Genomic DNA, 15,239 nt, shown 5'->3' on the forward strand with positions numbered 1-15,239 from the left:
CTGGTTTTGAAGGGTTGCTTTATTTTCCTTAGCCGTTTTTTTTGGGGCTATTTTCTTAATTTAATCGGAGCTGTCTCCGAGTTGTTTTCCGTTTCCTCTACCTTCCAAGATGGCGGCTTGAGCACTTGTGTTTCTACTGAGCTGTTGCACCACACTTTTTGTAATCAGTGAAAGGGGTTTTATTAACGCAATCGGTGAACTCATTTTGAAACAAGATTCACATTTGAACGTCTGAGACTCATTTGGGAACCAAAATGCCGGATAAAAAGCGTGGTCCAGATAGGGTGAAACAAGCTAACAACGGTGGTGATGCTAACCGTTTCAACCCGTTGGCCAGTGGTGGTCACGACTACAACGAGGAGGTTGCTAACGACTCTGACTAAATGACCATGACAGAGGTGGAGTTCCCTCCTCTGCCGACAACTCCGAGCAAGCCACCTATTGCTAAGGAAAATGCCTGATGGTACACTCTTCTGCACAAGACCCCCCCCCACCCAACTTTGAGTCTCAACTCTCTCCACTCTCATCAATGCGAGATCCGATGCGATTGAGAAGTTGGTCGGCGAAAACTCACAAAAAATACTCCGAGCTCACCCTATCTGCGAGACCATCGGTTGCAGTTTAGAGGACTTTTCCAGAGGGGACGCGGAGAGAAGGAACAAGCTGTGGCCAGCGATCAAGAAAGCAAGAGATGCCGGCAAGATAGCCTACTTTGCTGGCGGTCGTGCGTTTGTTCAGGGTGAGGGTGAGATTGTTGCCTGGCTGAGATATAAAATAAGATATAGCTTAACCAGATCTAGACCCAACAATATTGACTGTGAATTGACCATTTCCTATCATTTGTTGTAGGTTTACCTAGTTGGTTAGCCTCACTACCTCAGTATTTAACAGATTACCCAGGTAACTGAACCACACTGCGTTGTGTTGTGGATTGTTTAAAGTTAAAGCCCGTGTTTAGTTTTATAAGGCTAACCAGTTTATTTTGGTGGGCTGTTCTCCCTTTTCAGTGGAAAAAGAAATTAATATGGTGCTGCTCATTCTGCTTGATTTTCCAATCCTTTGCCAAATAGGTTGTTTCTAGATTAATACATTTTCTTACTGTTCTTTTACTTTGTCTGTTTCTATAGTCACTTAATACCAGGGGGTTAAGACAAAATATAAAACGAAAGGCTTCATTTCTTTTTACTAAACAGCTTTGAACTGATTTTGTTTTTTTTGCAAGAATCTCATTCTACTACTGAAGATGTGAAGTTCTGGCGATCACAGTGGGGTAATGACATATGGCTTTTACATGGATCTGAGCTCTCTGCCGGGGTTGCTATTTTGAGAAACAATTTTAATGGTGATCTTCTTCATTCAGATTGCCACCCTGCCGGTCATTATGTGTGTCTCATTACCGGTCGTAATAATACCAATTTTATACTTACCAATGTCTATGGTTACAATTCTAAACCTGACAATGATCACTTACTTGAAAATATGGAGAATAGGATTTTATATTGGCTGTCCAAATTTCCAAATGCATTCGTTTTGCTTGGAGGGGATTTTAACGTCACTCTAAATAATGCTATTGATAGATGGCCAGCAGGACAACCCACTTCGCAAAGAACCACGTTAGAACTTCTCAAGGAAAGGTTTGATATGATGGATGTTTGGAGGGTTAAATTTCCAGAGGACAGGTCTTTTACCTGGAGCACTAAAGACGGTTGTAGACGGTCCCGTTTAGATTTATGGTTGGTGCAAAAATCTGGCTGTCAAACTAGCCTTGGAGGAGTGGCGTCACTGGCTGGAGGGGGCGGAGTATCCGTTCACGGTATGCTCGCACCACAAAAACCTGGAGTATGTCCAAACTGCTAAAACACACAATTCGCGCCAGGCCCGCTGGGCGCAGTTTTTTGCGCGTTTCTTTTTTATTTTGACGTACCGTCCAGGGTCTAACAATACGAAACCCGACGCCCTCTCCCGGGTGTTTGATAACACCGACAGGGAGCACAATCCTCAACCCATTCTCCCTAGTGATCAGATCGTAGCGCCAGTGATCTGGGAGGTCGAGTCGGCGGTACGGAGAGCATTGCGCCTAGAGCCAGATCCAGGAGGGGGTCCGCCACACTGCCTCTTCCTGCCCGCTGGGGTCCGGTCCCAGGTGCTGCAGTGGGGACATGCCTCACGGCTGGCAGGGCATCCCGGGTTCACCGCACCAGGGTTTTTTTGTCCAGGCGGTTCTGGTGGCCCGGGATGGAAAAAGACGTCCGGGAGTTTGTGGCTGCCTGTTTGGTCTGTGCCCGCAGCAAGGGCTCGCACCATCCCCCCTCAGGGCTGTTACGGCCGTTACCTATCCCGAGGCGCCCTTGGAGCCACGTGGCTCTGGATTTTATTACGGGGTTGCCATCATCCGAAGGCAAAATGGTTATTTTAGTCGTGGTAGACCGGTTTTCCAAGGCGGCTCATTTCGTTGCGCTACCGAAATTACCGTTGGCAGCGGAAACCGCGCGGTTGGTGGTCGATCATGTTTTCAGGTTACACGGTCTGCCCCAGGACGTGGTGTCTGACCGCGGACCCCAGTTTGCTTCTCGATTCTGGTGTGCGTTCTGCTCCCTGTTAGGTGCCTCGGTGAGTCTCATCAGGCTTTCACCCAGAGACCAACGGACAGACGGAACGCACTAACCAGACGCTGGAGAACACGCTCCGGTGCCTAGCCGCTGCCAACCCCACTTCATGGAGTCGCCAACTCACAGGGGCAGAGTACGCGCACAACACTCTGCGCAACGCCTCCACAGGGCTCTCGCCCTTTGAGGCGCAATTTGGTTACGCTCCGCCACTGTTCCCGGAGCTGGAAAAGGGGGTTGAAGTACCCTCTGCGGACGGCTTTATTCGGCGGTGCCAGGCCACCTGGAAGAAAGTACGGGCTGCGCTTTTACGGGCTACGGCCACCCAAAAGAGGCTGGCTGACAGGCATCGCCGGGCGCCGCCCTCCTGCAGGGTAGGGCAGAGGGTGTGGTTGTCCACTCGCGATCTGCCATTGCGGGTCAAGTCCCGTAAGCTTGCCCCTATGGTCCCGAGGAGCGCTCTTGGGTCTCCTCTAGGGACATTTTGGACCCAGAGCTCATTCTGCAGACGGGGGGCTGAAGGATCATCTGGGGCCGCTCCTTAGTAGGGGGGGTCCTGTCAGGGTTGGGAGGTAGTATCGGTTGTGACCACCAGGGGGCTTTATTATTTTCACCTGGTCCTCGTTAGTGCCAAGGGAGCCTTACCTCCGGAAGGTATTTAAAGCACATGCTGACTATTGGTCGACGCTTTGGTGTACACTGTTCGCTCTGCCACCAAGCTGGTAAGCACACGGTAGACTCAGTGTTAAATGAGTCAGGTATTGTGCTGGTTCTGGGTTTTGCATTTAAAAGAAAAAAAAGGTAAGGAAGGTGTTCTGCTCATTGTGTGTTTACACTGAAAATGCCTTCCTGTAGGTTCTTTTGTTTTTCTCTTTTGTTTTCGGCTCGTGTGAGCCTGTGGGTGAGGGACGTTGTTCCCGGTATGTATTTTGGTTTGTGCGTTTTCCGGAGCTGCGACTCACGGTTGTTTATTTTGTTTACCTAGTCTTTTATACTAGGTTGTACTTTTATTTTGGGATCCCCGTTCCGGGGTTACAGGGCTCGCCCTTTAGCCCTCATTTTGGTTGCGTTATTCGCCCTGGTTTTGAAGGGTTGCTTTATTTTCCTTAGCTGTTTTTTGGGGCTATTTTCTTTATTTAAATGCAGCTGTCTCCGATTTGTTTTCCGTTTCCTCTACCTCCCGGGGTTTAGTGGCGGACACATTCGTGTGCCCGCTCACAAGGGATTACCCTTAGTCGCGCCTGGCTCTCCGCCATTCCTCAACATCACACCTGATTGCAAAGGTGTTTTTAATCTTAATTTAAACATTGGGACTGTGTCTGACATTAGTGGGGCTCTGAATGAGAAATCTCTACCACCCGTCAGTTTTTAAATATTTTTGGGACTACCAGGTATCCTGCATGTTCAGAACGGACTGACCTTGTGGGCTCATAAGGTAAAAGCAGGCTAGTTAGGTAAACTGGTGCAAGACCATGCAGAACTCAGAAGCGGGACCTTGAAATCTGTCCTATATGTGATAGGTAGCCCATTAGAGGCTAATAGAGACCAGATCTCCAAAATGTCTCCTCCTCTTGGCATTATTCCTGCCACATTACATAAACAGGCCACCTCCTGGCTGTGTCAGGAAAAAACATCAACAATGGCACTAAACTGTCCTGCTAATTGTCCACCTGTCTGCTTATAAACTTACAACTTCTGTTCCTCTTTGCCAGTGTAGTTTGTTTGTGTTTGGGATGTTGTAATAATTTTTGACACTAACTTTTCATTTCTTTATATAGTAAATTATTAGGAAGATGACTTTTGATGGCCCCCCCTTTTTTGTCAATAACTACTTAAGTTGCACTGGCCAATAATTGGGTCAGAGTGGGTTTCTTTGTATTCATTCAGTTTTCATTTGCAGTGAAATGTTCCATCTGGTCACCGACTGAACTTTCTTTTTTTTCTTTTATTATTAATCCCTCCACCACCACCACCCCTTTTCAGAGGACATCATTATTTTTAATTGCCAAGTCCAAATACATTACATTGAGGTGAAGCCACTCCGTATTTACTTTTTCTAAATATTACAACTCACTATAAGCTATTTTACTACGCCTATGTTTTAGTGACCATGACCATGACCAGCCAGAAGTCATGGTGGGTTTGCTGACGCACAGCAGCTTGCATCCTCTCGTCTCTGCTCGTTCACCAGTCGCCGTTCTCAGCTTGGTGGAAGTGTGCCCGTGGTGTTGGGGAGCACGCCAGGCCGGGTGATGGTGGACACCGTGTCCACCAGGGCTTGGCAGGGGTGCCCGTCGAGTTGGCAGTGAAGGTAGAGCTCCTCTGATTGGCCCAGCCGGGCTACTCGGAACTGTTCTTGGTGGAGGAGGGAGTCTTTGGGCCGTGGTCTCCTCACTGGCCCGCCCCTCTTCCGTTGGCTTCTTCTGTGGCTTTGGCCTGCCATACCTGAGAATCATATGCGTGATTCTTACGAGATAATCAATGTTATTCGCTTCATCCGTGAATTGTCATAATGTTTTGGCCCATTGCCATATGAAGAGGTTACACTTGGATACTTGGAAACTGAGAAAGTTCTACAAGAACCAATGGTTTGCTTACCCTCGAATATATCGCAGGCCTTAAAGACATGTGTCATTCTTAGGAGATAATTCACTTCATCTGTGAATTGTCAATTTTTGGCTCACTGGTGTATATCTCCATTCTATATCTCCATTTATCGCCATTCTCTAAATAATTTTCTCCTCAATGGGCCATTTGTTTCTCTGTCTCATTGCCATTATTCCGGCTGTCAAAAGGAAGGAAGGAATAGATGAGAGGTGTGTGAGCAACTGTCTGGGCTTAAAGCAAGCAGTGAAACTAACATGTACTGTAACATTATGCCACAATTATGCCACTGTCACAAAATGACTAACATTTGACTGATAATTCCTGCTCCAGCTTTAAAGCAATTTAGCAATAGCTACTTCAAATTATATAGCTAAAATAATACCTTTGGCAAGGTAACTATTCAGCTAGTAAGTAAGTTTGCTTTGTGGCAGCTGACATGCCATTATATTGTAAATAAGTATTAATACATCTCCCAAATGAATGCAATGTAAAATCCCTCCAGTAAAACACGCATGCTTACCATTCCTGATTTATATAAATGAATTCAACCAATTGTGTTGCCAACTTCTGATTTCTGTAAAAGTAAGATTTACAGCCTACTCTTGATGCCAATGGAGTTTTGAATGAGGACTGCTTAAAGCAGAAGCAAGAGTACTTGCAGGGGCTTTTTTGTGTGTTAGAATTACATACCAGTCAGTGGGGTGCATCCCCACACTCCAGTGTCTATCAGGCCTGCTGGATCCAGGCGTGGAGCTGCATCTCCTCCAGGGTGGGCTGGTCCTCTTTCTGGAACCACTCAATTGGCAAGTATTCGGGGGGCACTGATCAAAACACAAAGGAGGGAGTCTTTGGGCGGTGGTCTCCTCACTGGCCCGCCCCTCTTCCGTTGGCTTCTTCTGTGGCTTTGGCCTGCCGTACCTGAGAATCATATGTGTGATTCTTACGAGATAATCAATGTTATTCGCTTCATCCGTGAATTGTCATAATGTTTTGGCTCATTGCCATATGAAGAGGTTACACTTGGATACTTGGAAACTTGGGGTGCAAGTTCTACAAGTAAGAAAGTTCTACAAGAACCAATGGTTCGCTTAGCCTCGAATATATCGCAGACCTTAAAATGTGTCATTCTAAGGAGATAATCAACGTTATTCACTTCATCTGTGAATTGTCATAATTTTTTGCCTTACTGGTGTATATCTCCATTCTATATCTCCATTTATCGCCATTCTCTAAATAATTTTCTCCTCAATGGGCCATTTGTTTCTCTGTCTCATTGCCATTATTCCGGCTGTCAAAAGGAAGGAAGGAATAGATGAGAGGTGTGTGAGCATCTGTCTGGACTTAAAGCAAGCAGTGAAACTAACATGTACTGTAATATTATGCCATAATTTTGTAAAATTATTCAACATTTAACTGATAATTCCTGCTACAGCTTTAAAGCAAGTTAGCAAGAGCTACTTCAAATTATATAGCTAAAATAATACCTTTGGCAAGGTAACTATTCAGCTAGTCAAGTAAGTTTGCCATTGCCATTATATTGTGAATAAGTATTAACACATCTCCCAAATGAATGCAATGTAAAATCCCTCCAGTAAAACATGCATGCTTACCATTCCTGATTTATATAAATGAATTCAACCAATTGTGTTGCCAACTTTTGATTTCTGTAAAAATAAGATTTACAGCCTACTCTTGATGCCAATTGAGTTTTGAATGAGGACTGCTTAAAGCAGAAGCAAGCGTACTTGCAGGGGCTTTTTTGTGTGTTAGAATTACATACCAGTCAGTGGGGTACATCCCCACACTCCAGTGTCTATCAGGCCTGCTGGATCCAGGCGTGGAGCTGCATCTCCTCCAGGGTGGGCTGGTCCTCTTTCTGGAAACACTCAGTTGGCAAGTATTCGGGGGGCCCTGATCAAGACACAACAAAAACCAGGACGGTGTACAGTCTGGCAGGTAAAAATTTAGTCTATCAGGATATGAAGAGGTCACGCTTAGATACTCAGAAAGTTCCGGTGACAGGACGAGGGCCAGGTAGCTGCGTCTTCATCGTCTGGTGTAGTGGTGTTGTGCCAGCCGGGGTTATCGGCGAGGGCGCCCTGTTTGGGCTGCTGGATCGGCCAATTCCCTACCAGGGGCATGCTGGTGTCCGATCTCAGCAGGAAGGCAATGCTCGCTTACCAGAGAGCCCGACTTTGACAAGGCACAAGTTGTGAATAATATTGAGATTCATCTCTCTTCATACAAAACATTATGACCGGTCACAAATAACTTTGATTATCTCTAACAAAAGGGAACATCAAGGTCTGGGATATTTTAAAAGGTAAGTGAACAGTCGTTTCTCGTAATCGCTGTGTTGGATGCAAGAGAAATGGACAGGTGTAAAAGACCTGAGCAACTTTGACAGGGGCAAAATAGTTATGAGCAGATGACTGGGTCAGAGCATCTCCAAAACGGCAAGGCTTGTCTGGTGCTCCTGGTCAGCAGTGGTGAGTACCTTCCGACAGTGGTCCGAGGAGGGACAAACCACAAACCAGCAACCTAAGGCTCATCGATGTGCGATGGCAATGAAGGCTATCCCGTCTGGTCTTAGCCGTGAGGAATGTGTCACAACACACTGCATCAGACCCTGCTGCGTATGGGGCTGCGTCGCTGCAGACTGGTCAGAGTGCCCATGCTAACCCCTGTCCACCGTCAAAAGCGCCTACAATGGGCACGCGAGCATCGGAACTGGAACTTGGAGCAATGGAAGAAGGCTGCCTGGTCCGATGAGTCCCATTCTCTTTCACCTCATGTATCCACATGGTACGTGTTCACCGTTTACCTGGTGTCATCTCTTCCCCAGGTAACCGGTGAATGCACATCCGACCATCCACATGATGTAATAGAAAATGGGACTCATCAGACCAGACAACCTTCTTCCATTGCTTCAAGGTCCAGTTCCGATTCTCGCATGCCCATTGTTGGTGCTTTCAAAGGTGGACAGGGGCTAGCATGGGCTGGTCTGTGGCTACACAGCCCCATGCGCAGCAGCTATCCCATCTGGTCCGAACCAAGAGAAGGGTTACTGTGGCATAATGCACAGAATATTAGTGTCGCACATTCGTACGTAACCATCATTAAAATTCTGCCATAGTAGCCCTTCTGTCGGTTTGGACCAGAAGGGATAGCCTTCGTTGCCCTTGCACATTGATGAGCCTTGGACGACCAACCGGTCTGTGGTTTGTCTCTCCTCTGACCACTGTCGGTAGGTACTTGCCACTGCTGACTGGGAGCACCGCAAAGCCTAGCCATTTTGGAGATGCCCCGACCCAGTTGTCTGGCTATAATGATTTGGCCCTGGTCAAAGTCTCTCGGGTCTTTATGTCTGCCCATTTCTCACGCATCCAACCCAGTGACTACGAGAACCAACGGTTCACTCTAATATATCGCAGACCTTCTCACAAGATAATCAATGTTACTCGCCAATTCCCTACCAGGGGCATGCTGGTGTCCGATCTCAGCAAGCCCCTGGTATGGAAGCCTCGGCCCGTTTGTGCCCTCGGGCGAGTCCGGGAAGGCAATGCTCGCTTCCCAGAGAGCCCGACTTTGACAAAGCACAAGTTGTGAATAATATTGAGATTCATCTCTCTTCATACAAAACATTATAACCGGTCACAAATAACTTTGATTATCTCTAACAAAAGGGAACATCAAGGTCTGGGATATTTTAAAAGGTAAGTGAACAGTCGTTTCTCGTAATCGCTGTGTTGGATGCAAGAGAAATGGACAGGTGTAAAAGACCTGAGCAAATTTGACAGGGGCAAAATACTTACGAGCAGATGACTGGGTCAGAGCATCTCCAAAACGGCAAGGCTTGTCTGGTGCTCCTGGTCAGCAGTGGTGAGTACCTTCCGACAGTGGTCCGAGGAGGGACAAACCACAAACCAGCAACCTAAGGCTCATCGATGTGCGATGGCAATGAAGGCTATCCCGTCTGGTCTGAGCCGTGAGGAATGTGTCACAACACACTGCATCACACCCTGCTGCGTATGGGGCTGCGTCGCTGCAGACTGGTCAGAGTGCCCATGCTAACCCCTGTCCACCGTCAAAAGCGCCTACAATGGGCACGCGAGCATCGGAACTGGAACTTGGAGCAATGGAAGAAGGCTGCCTGGTCCGATGAGTCCCATTCTCTTTCACCTCATGTATCCACATGGTACGTGTTCACCGTTTACCTGGTGTCATCTCTTCCCCAGGTAACCGGTGAATGCACATCCGACCATCCACATGATGTAATAGAAAATGGGACTCATCAGACCAGACAACCTTCTTCCATTGTTTCAAGGTCCAGTTCCGATTCTCGCATGCCCATTGTTGGTGCTTTCAAAGGTGGACAGGGGCTAGCATGGGCTGGTCTGTGGCTACACAGCCCCATGCGCAGCAGCTATCCCATCTGGTCCGAACCAAGAGAAGGGTTACTGTGGCATAATGCACAGAATATTAGTGTTGCACATTCGTACGTAACCATCATTAAAATTCTGCCATAGTAGCCCTTCTGTCGGTTTGGACCAGAAGGGATAGCCTTCGTTGCCCTTGCACATTGATGAGCCTTGGACGACCAACCGGTCTGTGGTTTGTCTCTCCTCTGACCACTGTCGGTAGGTACTTGCCACTGCTGACTGGGAGCACCGCAAAGCCTAGCCATTTTGGAGATGCCCGACCCAGTTGTCTGGCTATAATGATTTGGCCCTTGTCAAAGTCTCTCGGGTCTTTATGTCTGCCCATTTCTCACGCATCCAACCCAGTGACTACGAGAACCAACGGTTCACTCTAATATATCGCAGACCTTCTCACAAGATAATCAATGTTACTCGCCAATTCCCTACCAGGGGCATGCTGGTGTCCGATCTCAGCACGCCCCTGGTATGGAAGCCTCGGCCCGTTTGTGCCCTCGGGCGAGTCCGGGAAGGCAATGCTCGCTTCCCAGAGAGCCCGACTTTGACAAAGCACAAGTTGTGAATAATATTGAGATTCATCTCTCTTCATACAAAACATTATGACCGGTCACAAATAACTTTGATTATCTCTAACAAAAGGGAACATCAAGGTCTGGGATATTTTAAAAGGTAAGTGAACAGTTGTTTCTCGTAATCGCTGAGTTGGATGCAAGAGAAATGGACAGGTGTAAAAGACCTGAGCAACTTTGACAGGGGCAAAATACTTACGAGCAGATGACTGGGTCAGAGCATCTCCAAAACGGCAAGGCTTGTCTGGTGCTCCTGGTCAGCAGTGGTGAGTACCTTCCGACAGTGGTCCGAGGAGGGACAAACCACAAACCAGCAACCTAAGGCTCATCGATGTGCGATGGCAATGAAGGCTATCCCGTCTGGTCTGAGCCGTGAGGAATGTGTCACAACACACTGCATCACACCCTGCTGCGTATGGGGCTGCGTCGCTGCAGACTGGTCAGAGTGCCCATGCTAACCCCTTTCCACCGTCAAAAGCGCCTACAATGGGCATGCGAGCATCGGAACTGGAACTTGGAGCAATGGAAGAAGGCTGCCTGGTCCGATGAGTCCCATTCTCTTTCACCTCATGTATCCACATGGTACGTGTTCACCGTTTACCTGGTGTCATCTCTTCCCCAGGTAACCGGTGAATGCACATCCGACCATCCACATGATGTAATAGAAAATGGGACTCATCAGACCAGACAACCTTCTTCCATTGCTTCAAGGTCCAGTTCCGATTCTCGCATGCCCATTGTTGGTGCTTTCAAAGGTGGACAGGGGCTAGCATGGGCTGGTCTGTGGCTACACAGCCCCATGCGCAGCAGCTATCCCATCTGGTCCGAACCAAGAGAAGGGTTACTGTGGCATAATGCACAGAATATTTGTGTCGCACATTCGTACGTAACCATCGTTAAAATTCTGCCATAGTAGCCCTTCTGTCGGTTTGGACCAGAAGGGATAGCCTTCGTTGCCCTTGCACATTGATGAGCCTTGGACGACCAACCGGTCTGTGGTTTGTCTCTCCTCTGACCACTGTCGGTAGGTACTTGCCACTGCTGACTGGGAGCACCGCAAAGCCTTGCCATTTTGGAGATGCCCCGACCCAGTTGTCTGGCTATAATGATTTGGCCCTTGTCAAAGTCTCTCAGGTCTTTATGTCTGCCCATTTCTCACGCATCCAACACAGTGACTACGAGAACCAACGGTTCACTCTAATATATCGCAGACCTTCTCACAAGATAATCAATGTTATTCACCTCATCTGTGAATTGTCATGTTTTAGCTCATTAATCTCCATTCTATATCTTCATTTATCTCCATTCTATATCTACATTTATCTCCATTCTATCTACATTTTATATCTATACTTATCTCCATTCTCAAAATAATTTTCTCCTCAATGGGTCATTCGTTTCTCGGTGTCATTGCCATTATTCCGGCTGTCAAAAGGAAGGAATAGATGAAAGGTGTGTGAGCATCTATCTGGGCTAAAAGCAAGCAGTGAAACTAACATGTACTGTAACATTATGCCACAATTATGCCACTGTCACAAAATGACTAACATCTGACTGATAATTCCTGCTCCAAGCTTTAAAGCAAGTCAGCAGTAGCGACTTAAAATTACATAGCTACCATAATACCTTTGGCAAGGTAGCTATTCAGCTCGTAAAATAAGTTTGCTTTGTGGCCAACTAACATGCCATTTTATTGTAAATAAGTACTCCCAAAGAATGCAATGTAGTATGCCTCCAGTAAAACAGGCATGCTTGCCATTCCTGATTTATATAAATAAATTCAACCAATTGCCTACTCTTGATGCCAATGGAGTTTTGAATGAGGACTGCTTAAAGCAGAAGCAAGCGTACTTGTCGAGTCTTTTTGGGTATTAGAAGTGTTTCAGGATCCAGGGGTGGAGTTGCAGCTGCTCCAGGGTGGGTCGGTCTCTTGCCTGGGGCCTCAGGCAACAGCAAATGAAGTCCTTGATTTCTATTAGGGAAACGCAGATAAAGTATGACTGGACAGAGGAAACAGAGGGTGTGTTGAAATGCAGCTCCTTCCTGACCTCCTGGCTCCTCACCTGGTGACAGCCCGGCACTGATCTCCACATGTCGCATTCCCTTGCTGGTGTAAGAAGTGAAGGGATCGCCGCCGCAAACGAGGTTATACAGGGTTACGCCCACTGACCACACAGTCCCAGGGCCTGCAAGGAACTTCTCTTTCTGGAACCACTCAATTGGCAAGTATTCGGGGGTCCCTGATAAACAGACACAACAAAAATCAGGACGGCGTACAGTTTGCTAGGTAAAAAATGAGTCCTGTCAGGATATAAAGAGGTCACACTTGGATAGTTAGCTAAGATGGCTGCTAAGATGCTTGCGCTTCCTACAACCTTCCTACACCCCTCATCAGACTTGGAGGACTGAAGACTGTCGGTTGTAGGAAGCGCAAGCATCTTAGCAGCCTATGTTTCTAACTAACCAAGTGTGACCTCTTTATATCCTGACAGGACTCATCACTAAGACACCGGGTGGTCTAGTACAATGTGCAATGAAAATAAGGTTGATTCAGATTCTGCCTCCATTTACTGACCAGAGAAGTCAGTGTAGGCGGTGTTCTTCAGCGGGTCTCCACACCCGAAGTCGATCAGTTTGATTTCCTTGGTGTCCGTCTGGATCAAGATGTTCTCGGGCTTCACGTCCCGGTGCACCACTCCTTGGTCTTCACAGTGCTGCAGCGCGCCCAGCAGCTGACTGGTAACATTGCGCGCCTCGTCCTCATCCAGGACGCCCCCCTGATCCTGGCAGTATGTGAACAGATCCTTGCAGGGGTTGGGGCGCTCCATTGCCATTACATAAGACGCAGGTCTATCGAACCAGTTGTACAGTTTCAAGATGTTGGGATGACCTGATAGTTTGTTAACCATTTCAAATAGTCCGACTTCCTTGGGCTTGGACAATTTCTTCCTAGGCTGTGGAGAGACGTCAAGCAGTTTTGGTGAGAGCCTTGCCAAATTAGCACATAACATGAAATGGTGAGTTTTTTTATTTCCAGTTTTTTGGAACGTTAGTCAATGTTAATGCTATAACACATAGTTACGTACATTATTTTTATTCTGCATTGTCTCTGGTTACAGCCCCATAACTCATGGAAGAGGTACTTACGTGCATTTCCTCTTCATCTTTCAGAACATATTTAAGGGCCACCTGATGAAAACACGTGAGATATATTTGATAGCAAACACAGCATGTTGTGTTAGGTGAATGCCTTAAAGTTGGGTAAAATCAGTTTTGTCATTTGATAATAATAAGCATAGATAAATCAATAGTCATGAGATATAATCGTAATCAGAGTTTGTGATCATAGAAAAGGTTTTTTACGGGAAGTCCATCGGATATGCGGGTCCCTGCATAGACCGAGCCAAAGCCTCCACGCCCCAGCAATTTTCCTTTTTTATAGACCCTGTTGACGGATTCTAAAATAAAGCAGGTAGACACCAGTTATTCAGAGCATGGTATATAGGTCTAACTGTATTGCACATAAAACCACATGATAGGCAGCAGCATTCTCAAATATTCTCAAAGCCTTGACTTTGGGGAAAAAGGAGGTCTCTCTTTACATTCTTAAATATCAGTATTTGCAGATTCCTGCTTTATGAAAACAGGTCATTCAAAATGTGCCAATTAGATTAAAACTGTTATGTAATGCATGTTAGTCCATAAAGTCCAAAGTCCACAATTTTAATGGATAATATAATAATGCATTCATGATTTGTTTAATAAGTACAAATCAATGAGGTTGTATCAGATGATGCCTATTAGAAAGCAATCTTGCTGATCTGCTCAGTGTTACTATCCTAACCTTTCTGTGGGCTCTTCTTAGATCTGGGGGTTTTGTCTCCGTAGGCCTGGACAGTATCTTGACCGCGCTTTCTCTTGTTGAGTGGTTCCTCTGCAGTGGGAGAAGTTGGCTCCTGCTCTGGCTTTGTTTCCTCAACTCTCCTCTCTGGTTAAAAAGGACGTGCAAGCATAAGAATACAGTCTGAATGTACCTTCAGTTCAGAATGTACATGTTAGTTTCACAGAGAGGAGAGCACCACTGTTCACTGTTCAAAAGGGGGAGGCTAGGACACAGCAATAGAAGAGCACTGCCTACAGATCCTGAAAACTTTTGAAAACATTGCATGATATGGAATGTTTTTAATAGGCATAAACTCATCAGTTCATGTTTAAATATGGATTGGTATGGATTTTTTGTTTGTATGGTTGATGATTTGATTGCAATATGATTTGTTCAGGAATAAAATGTTGTTTTTTGTTTTTATTGCGAGGTACATTTGTTTTTATTATGGCTATTGTTTTAAAGACCAAAATAAATAGATAAGTAAAAAAACATGCAGTTTAATTGAGCAGCACAGAATAAAATCAGTGTTGAAATTAAAAAAGCAGTAGCAGTGGACTGTTATTTATTTATAAGGTTTTTTTTCCCCCAATCAAACTTCCAAGAAACAGCTGTTCCCAGCATTATGTTGGATGTTGCATCAATATTGAAGGAATCTGCAGAAAATGCCAATTTTTGCAAAATCTTGACTCAGCATCAATGTGAACTACACAATTTCCTAAGAAAGGCAAATTAAGTGAGGCAAAACTAATTTCTGAACATTTTCTACAGTCATTATCTGCAGAAAATATTCAGAATATGCAGAACAGTATAACAGTATAATTTCTCTAATGAAAGTGGCAATCACCATAAAATGATTAAGGCACCCTGTCTGCGATCCGGTCCATACACACCATGTGCACTTTCTGAAAACTTGCTGCTTCAGAAGATTTGTGTTAGTGCGAGGAGAATTAATGTTTCAAAGGATATCTTTCATGTTATTACGTTAAACTGAGGAAAAATAATTTTCCTGACTGTTTGGGAAAGAAACTAGACTACAGCTGTGTTGTTTGTTTTGTTGTCATGCTAACCTCGAAGATTGTAGGGATCACGTCTTGAGAAGTCCAAGTTATCACCATCGTTCTTCTGCTCAGGA

At 45.9% G+C, this 15,239-nt stretch overlaps 1 protein-coding gene across 5 annotated transcripts; it reads right to left on the reverse strand.

Moving 5' to 3' along the window:
- Nucleotides 1-4,616: 4,616 nt before the first annotated feature.
- Nucleotides 4,617-13,737, reverse strand: LOC133109718 (serine/threonine-protein kinase pim-3-like). 5 transcript variants are annotated; one of them, XM_061219235.1, is made up of 9 exons: nt 13,585-13,737; nt 13,369-13,410; nt 12,797-13,175; nt 12,285-12,461; nt 12,073-12,193; nt 6,994-7,124; nt 5,904-6,131; nt 5,205-5,391; nt 4,617-5,051 (listed from the first exon to the last, which is right to left on the reverse strand). In XM_061219235.1, exons 2-5 carry the CDS (start codon nt 13,372-13,374, stop codon nt 12,093-12,095), a joined length of 663 nt encoding a protein of 220 aa, XP_061075219.1. In that variant the 5' UTR covers nt 13,375-13,410; nt 13,585-13,737; the 3' UTR covers nt 4,617-5,051; nt 5,205-5,391; nt 5,904-6,131; nt 6,994-7,124; nt 12,073-12,092. The 5 variants fall into 5 exon arrangements, with proteins under 5 accessions (XP_061075219.1, XP_061075215.1, XP_061075216.1 ...); XM_061219231.1 differs by lacking the exons at nt 13,369-13,410; nt 13,585-13,737 and having other exon boundaries at nt 12,797-13,254; XM_061219232.1 differs by lacking the exons at nt 4,617-5,051; nt 5,205-5,391; nt 5,904-6,131; nt 13,369-13,410; nt 13,585-13,737 and adding an exon at nt 6,424-6,501 and having other exon boundaries at nt 12,797-13,254.
- Between the last annotated feature and the right edge of the window lie 1,502 nt (nt 13,738-15,239).

The sequence above is a fragment of the Conger conger genome, chromosome 14 (assembly GCF_963514075.1).
Source record: "Conger conger chromosome 14, fConCon1.1, whole genome shotgun sequence".
NCBI classification, from domain to species: domain Eukaryota; kingdom Metazoa; phylum Chordata; class Actinopteri; order Anguilliformes; family Congridae; genus Conger; species Conger conger.

What these genes read in the sequence shown, in the direction of transcription:
- LOC133109718 (XM_061219231.1), bottom strand. Translation starts at nt 13,232, where the DNA reads ATGTTATGTGCTAATTTGGCAAGGCTCTCACCAAAACTGCTTGACGTC. An exon ending in CGCCTACACTGACTTCTCTG is followed by an intron (nt 12,462 to 12,796) that starts GTCAGTAAATGG and finishes TCTGTTTATCAG; the next exon opens with GGACCCCCGAATACTTGCCA. An exon ending in CAGTGCCGGGCTGTCACCAG is followed by an intron (nt 12,194 to 12,284) that starts GTGAGGAGCCAG and finishes TTTCCCTAATAG; the next exon opens with AAATCAAGGACTTCATTTGC.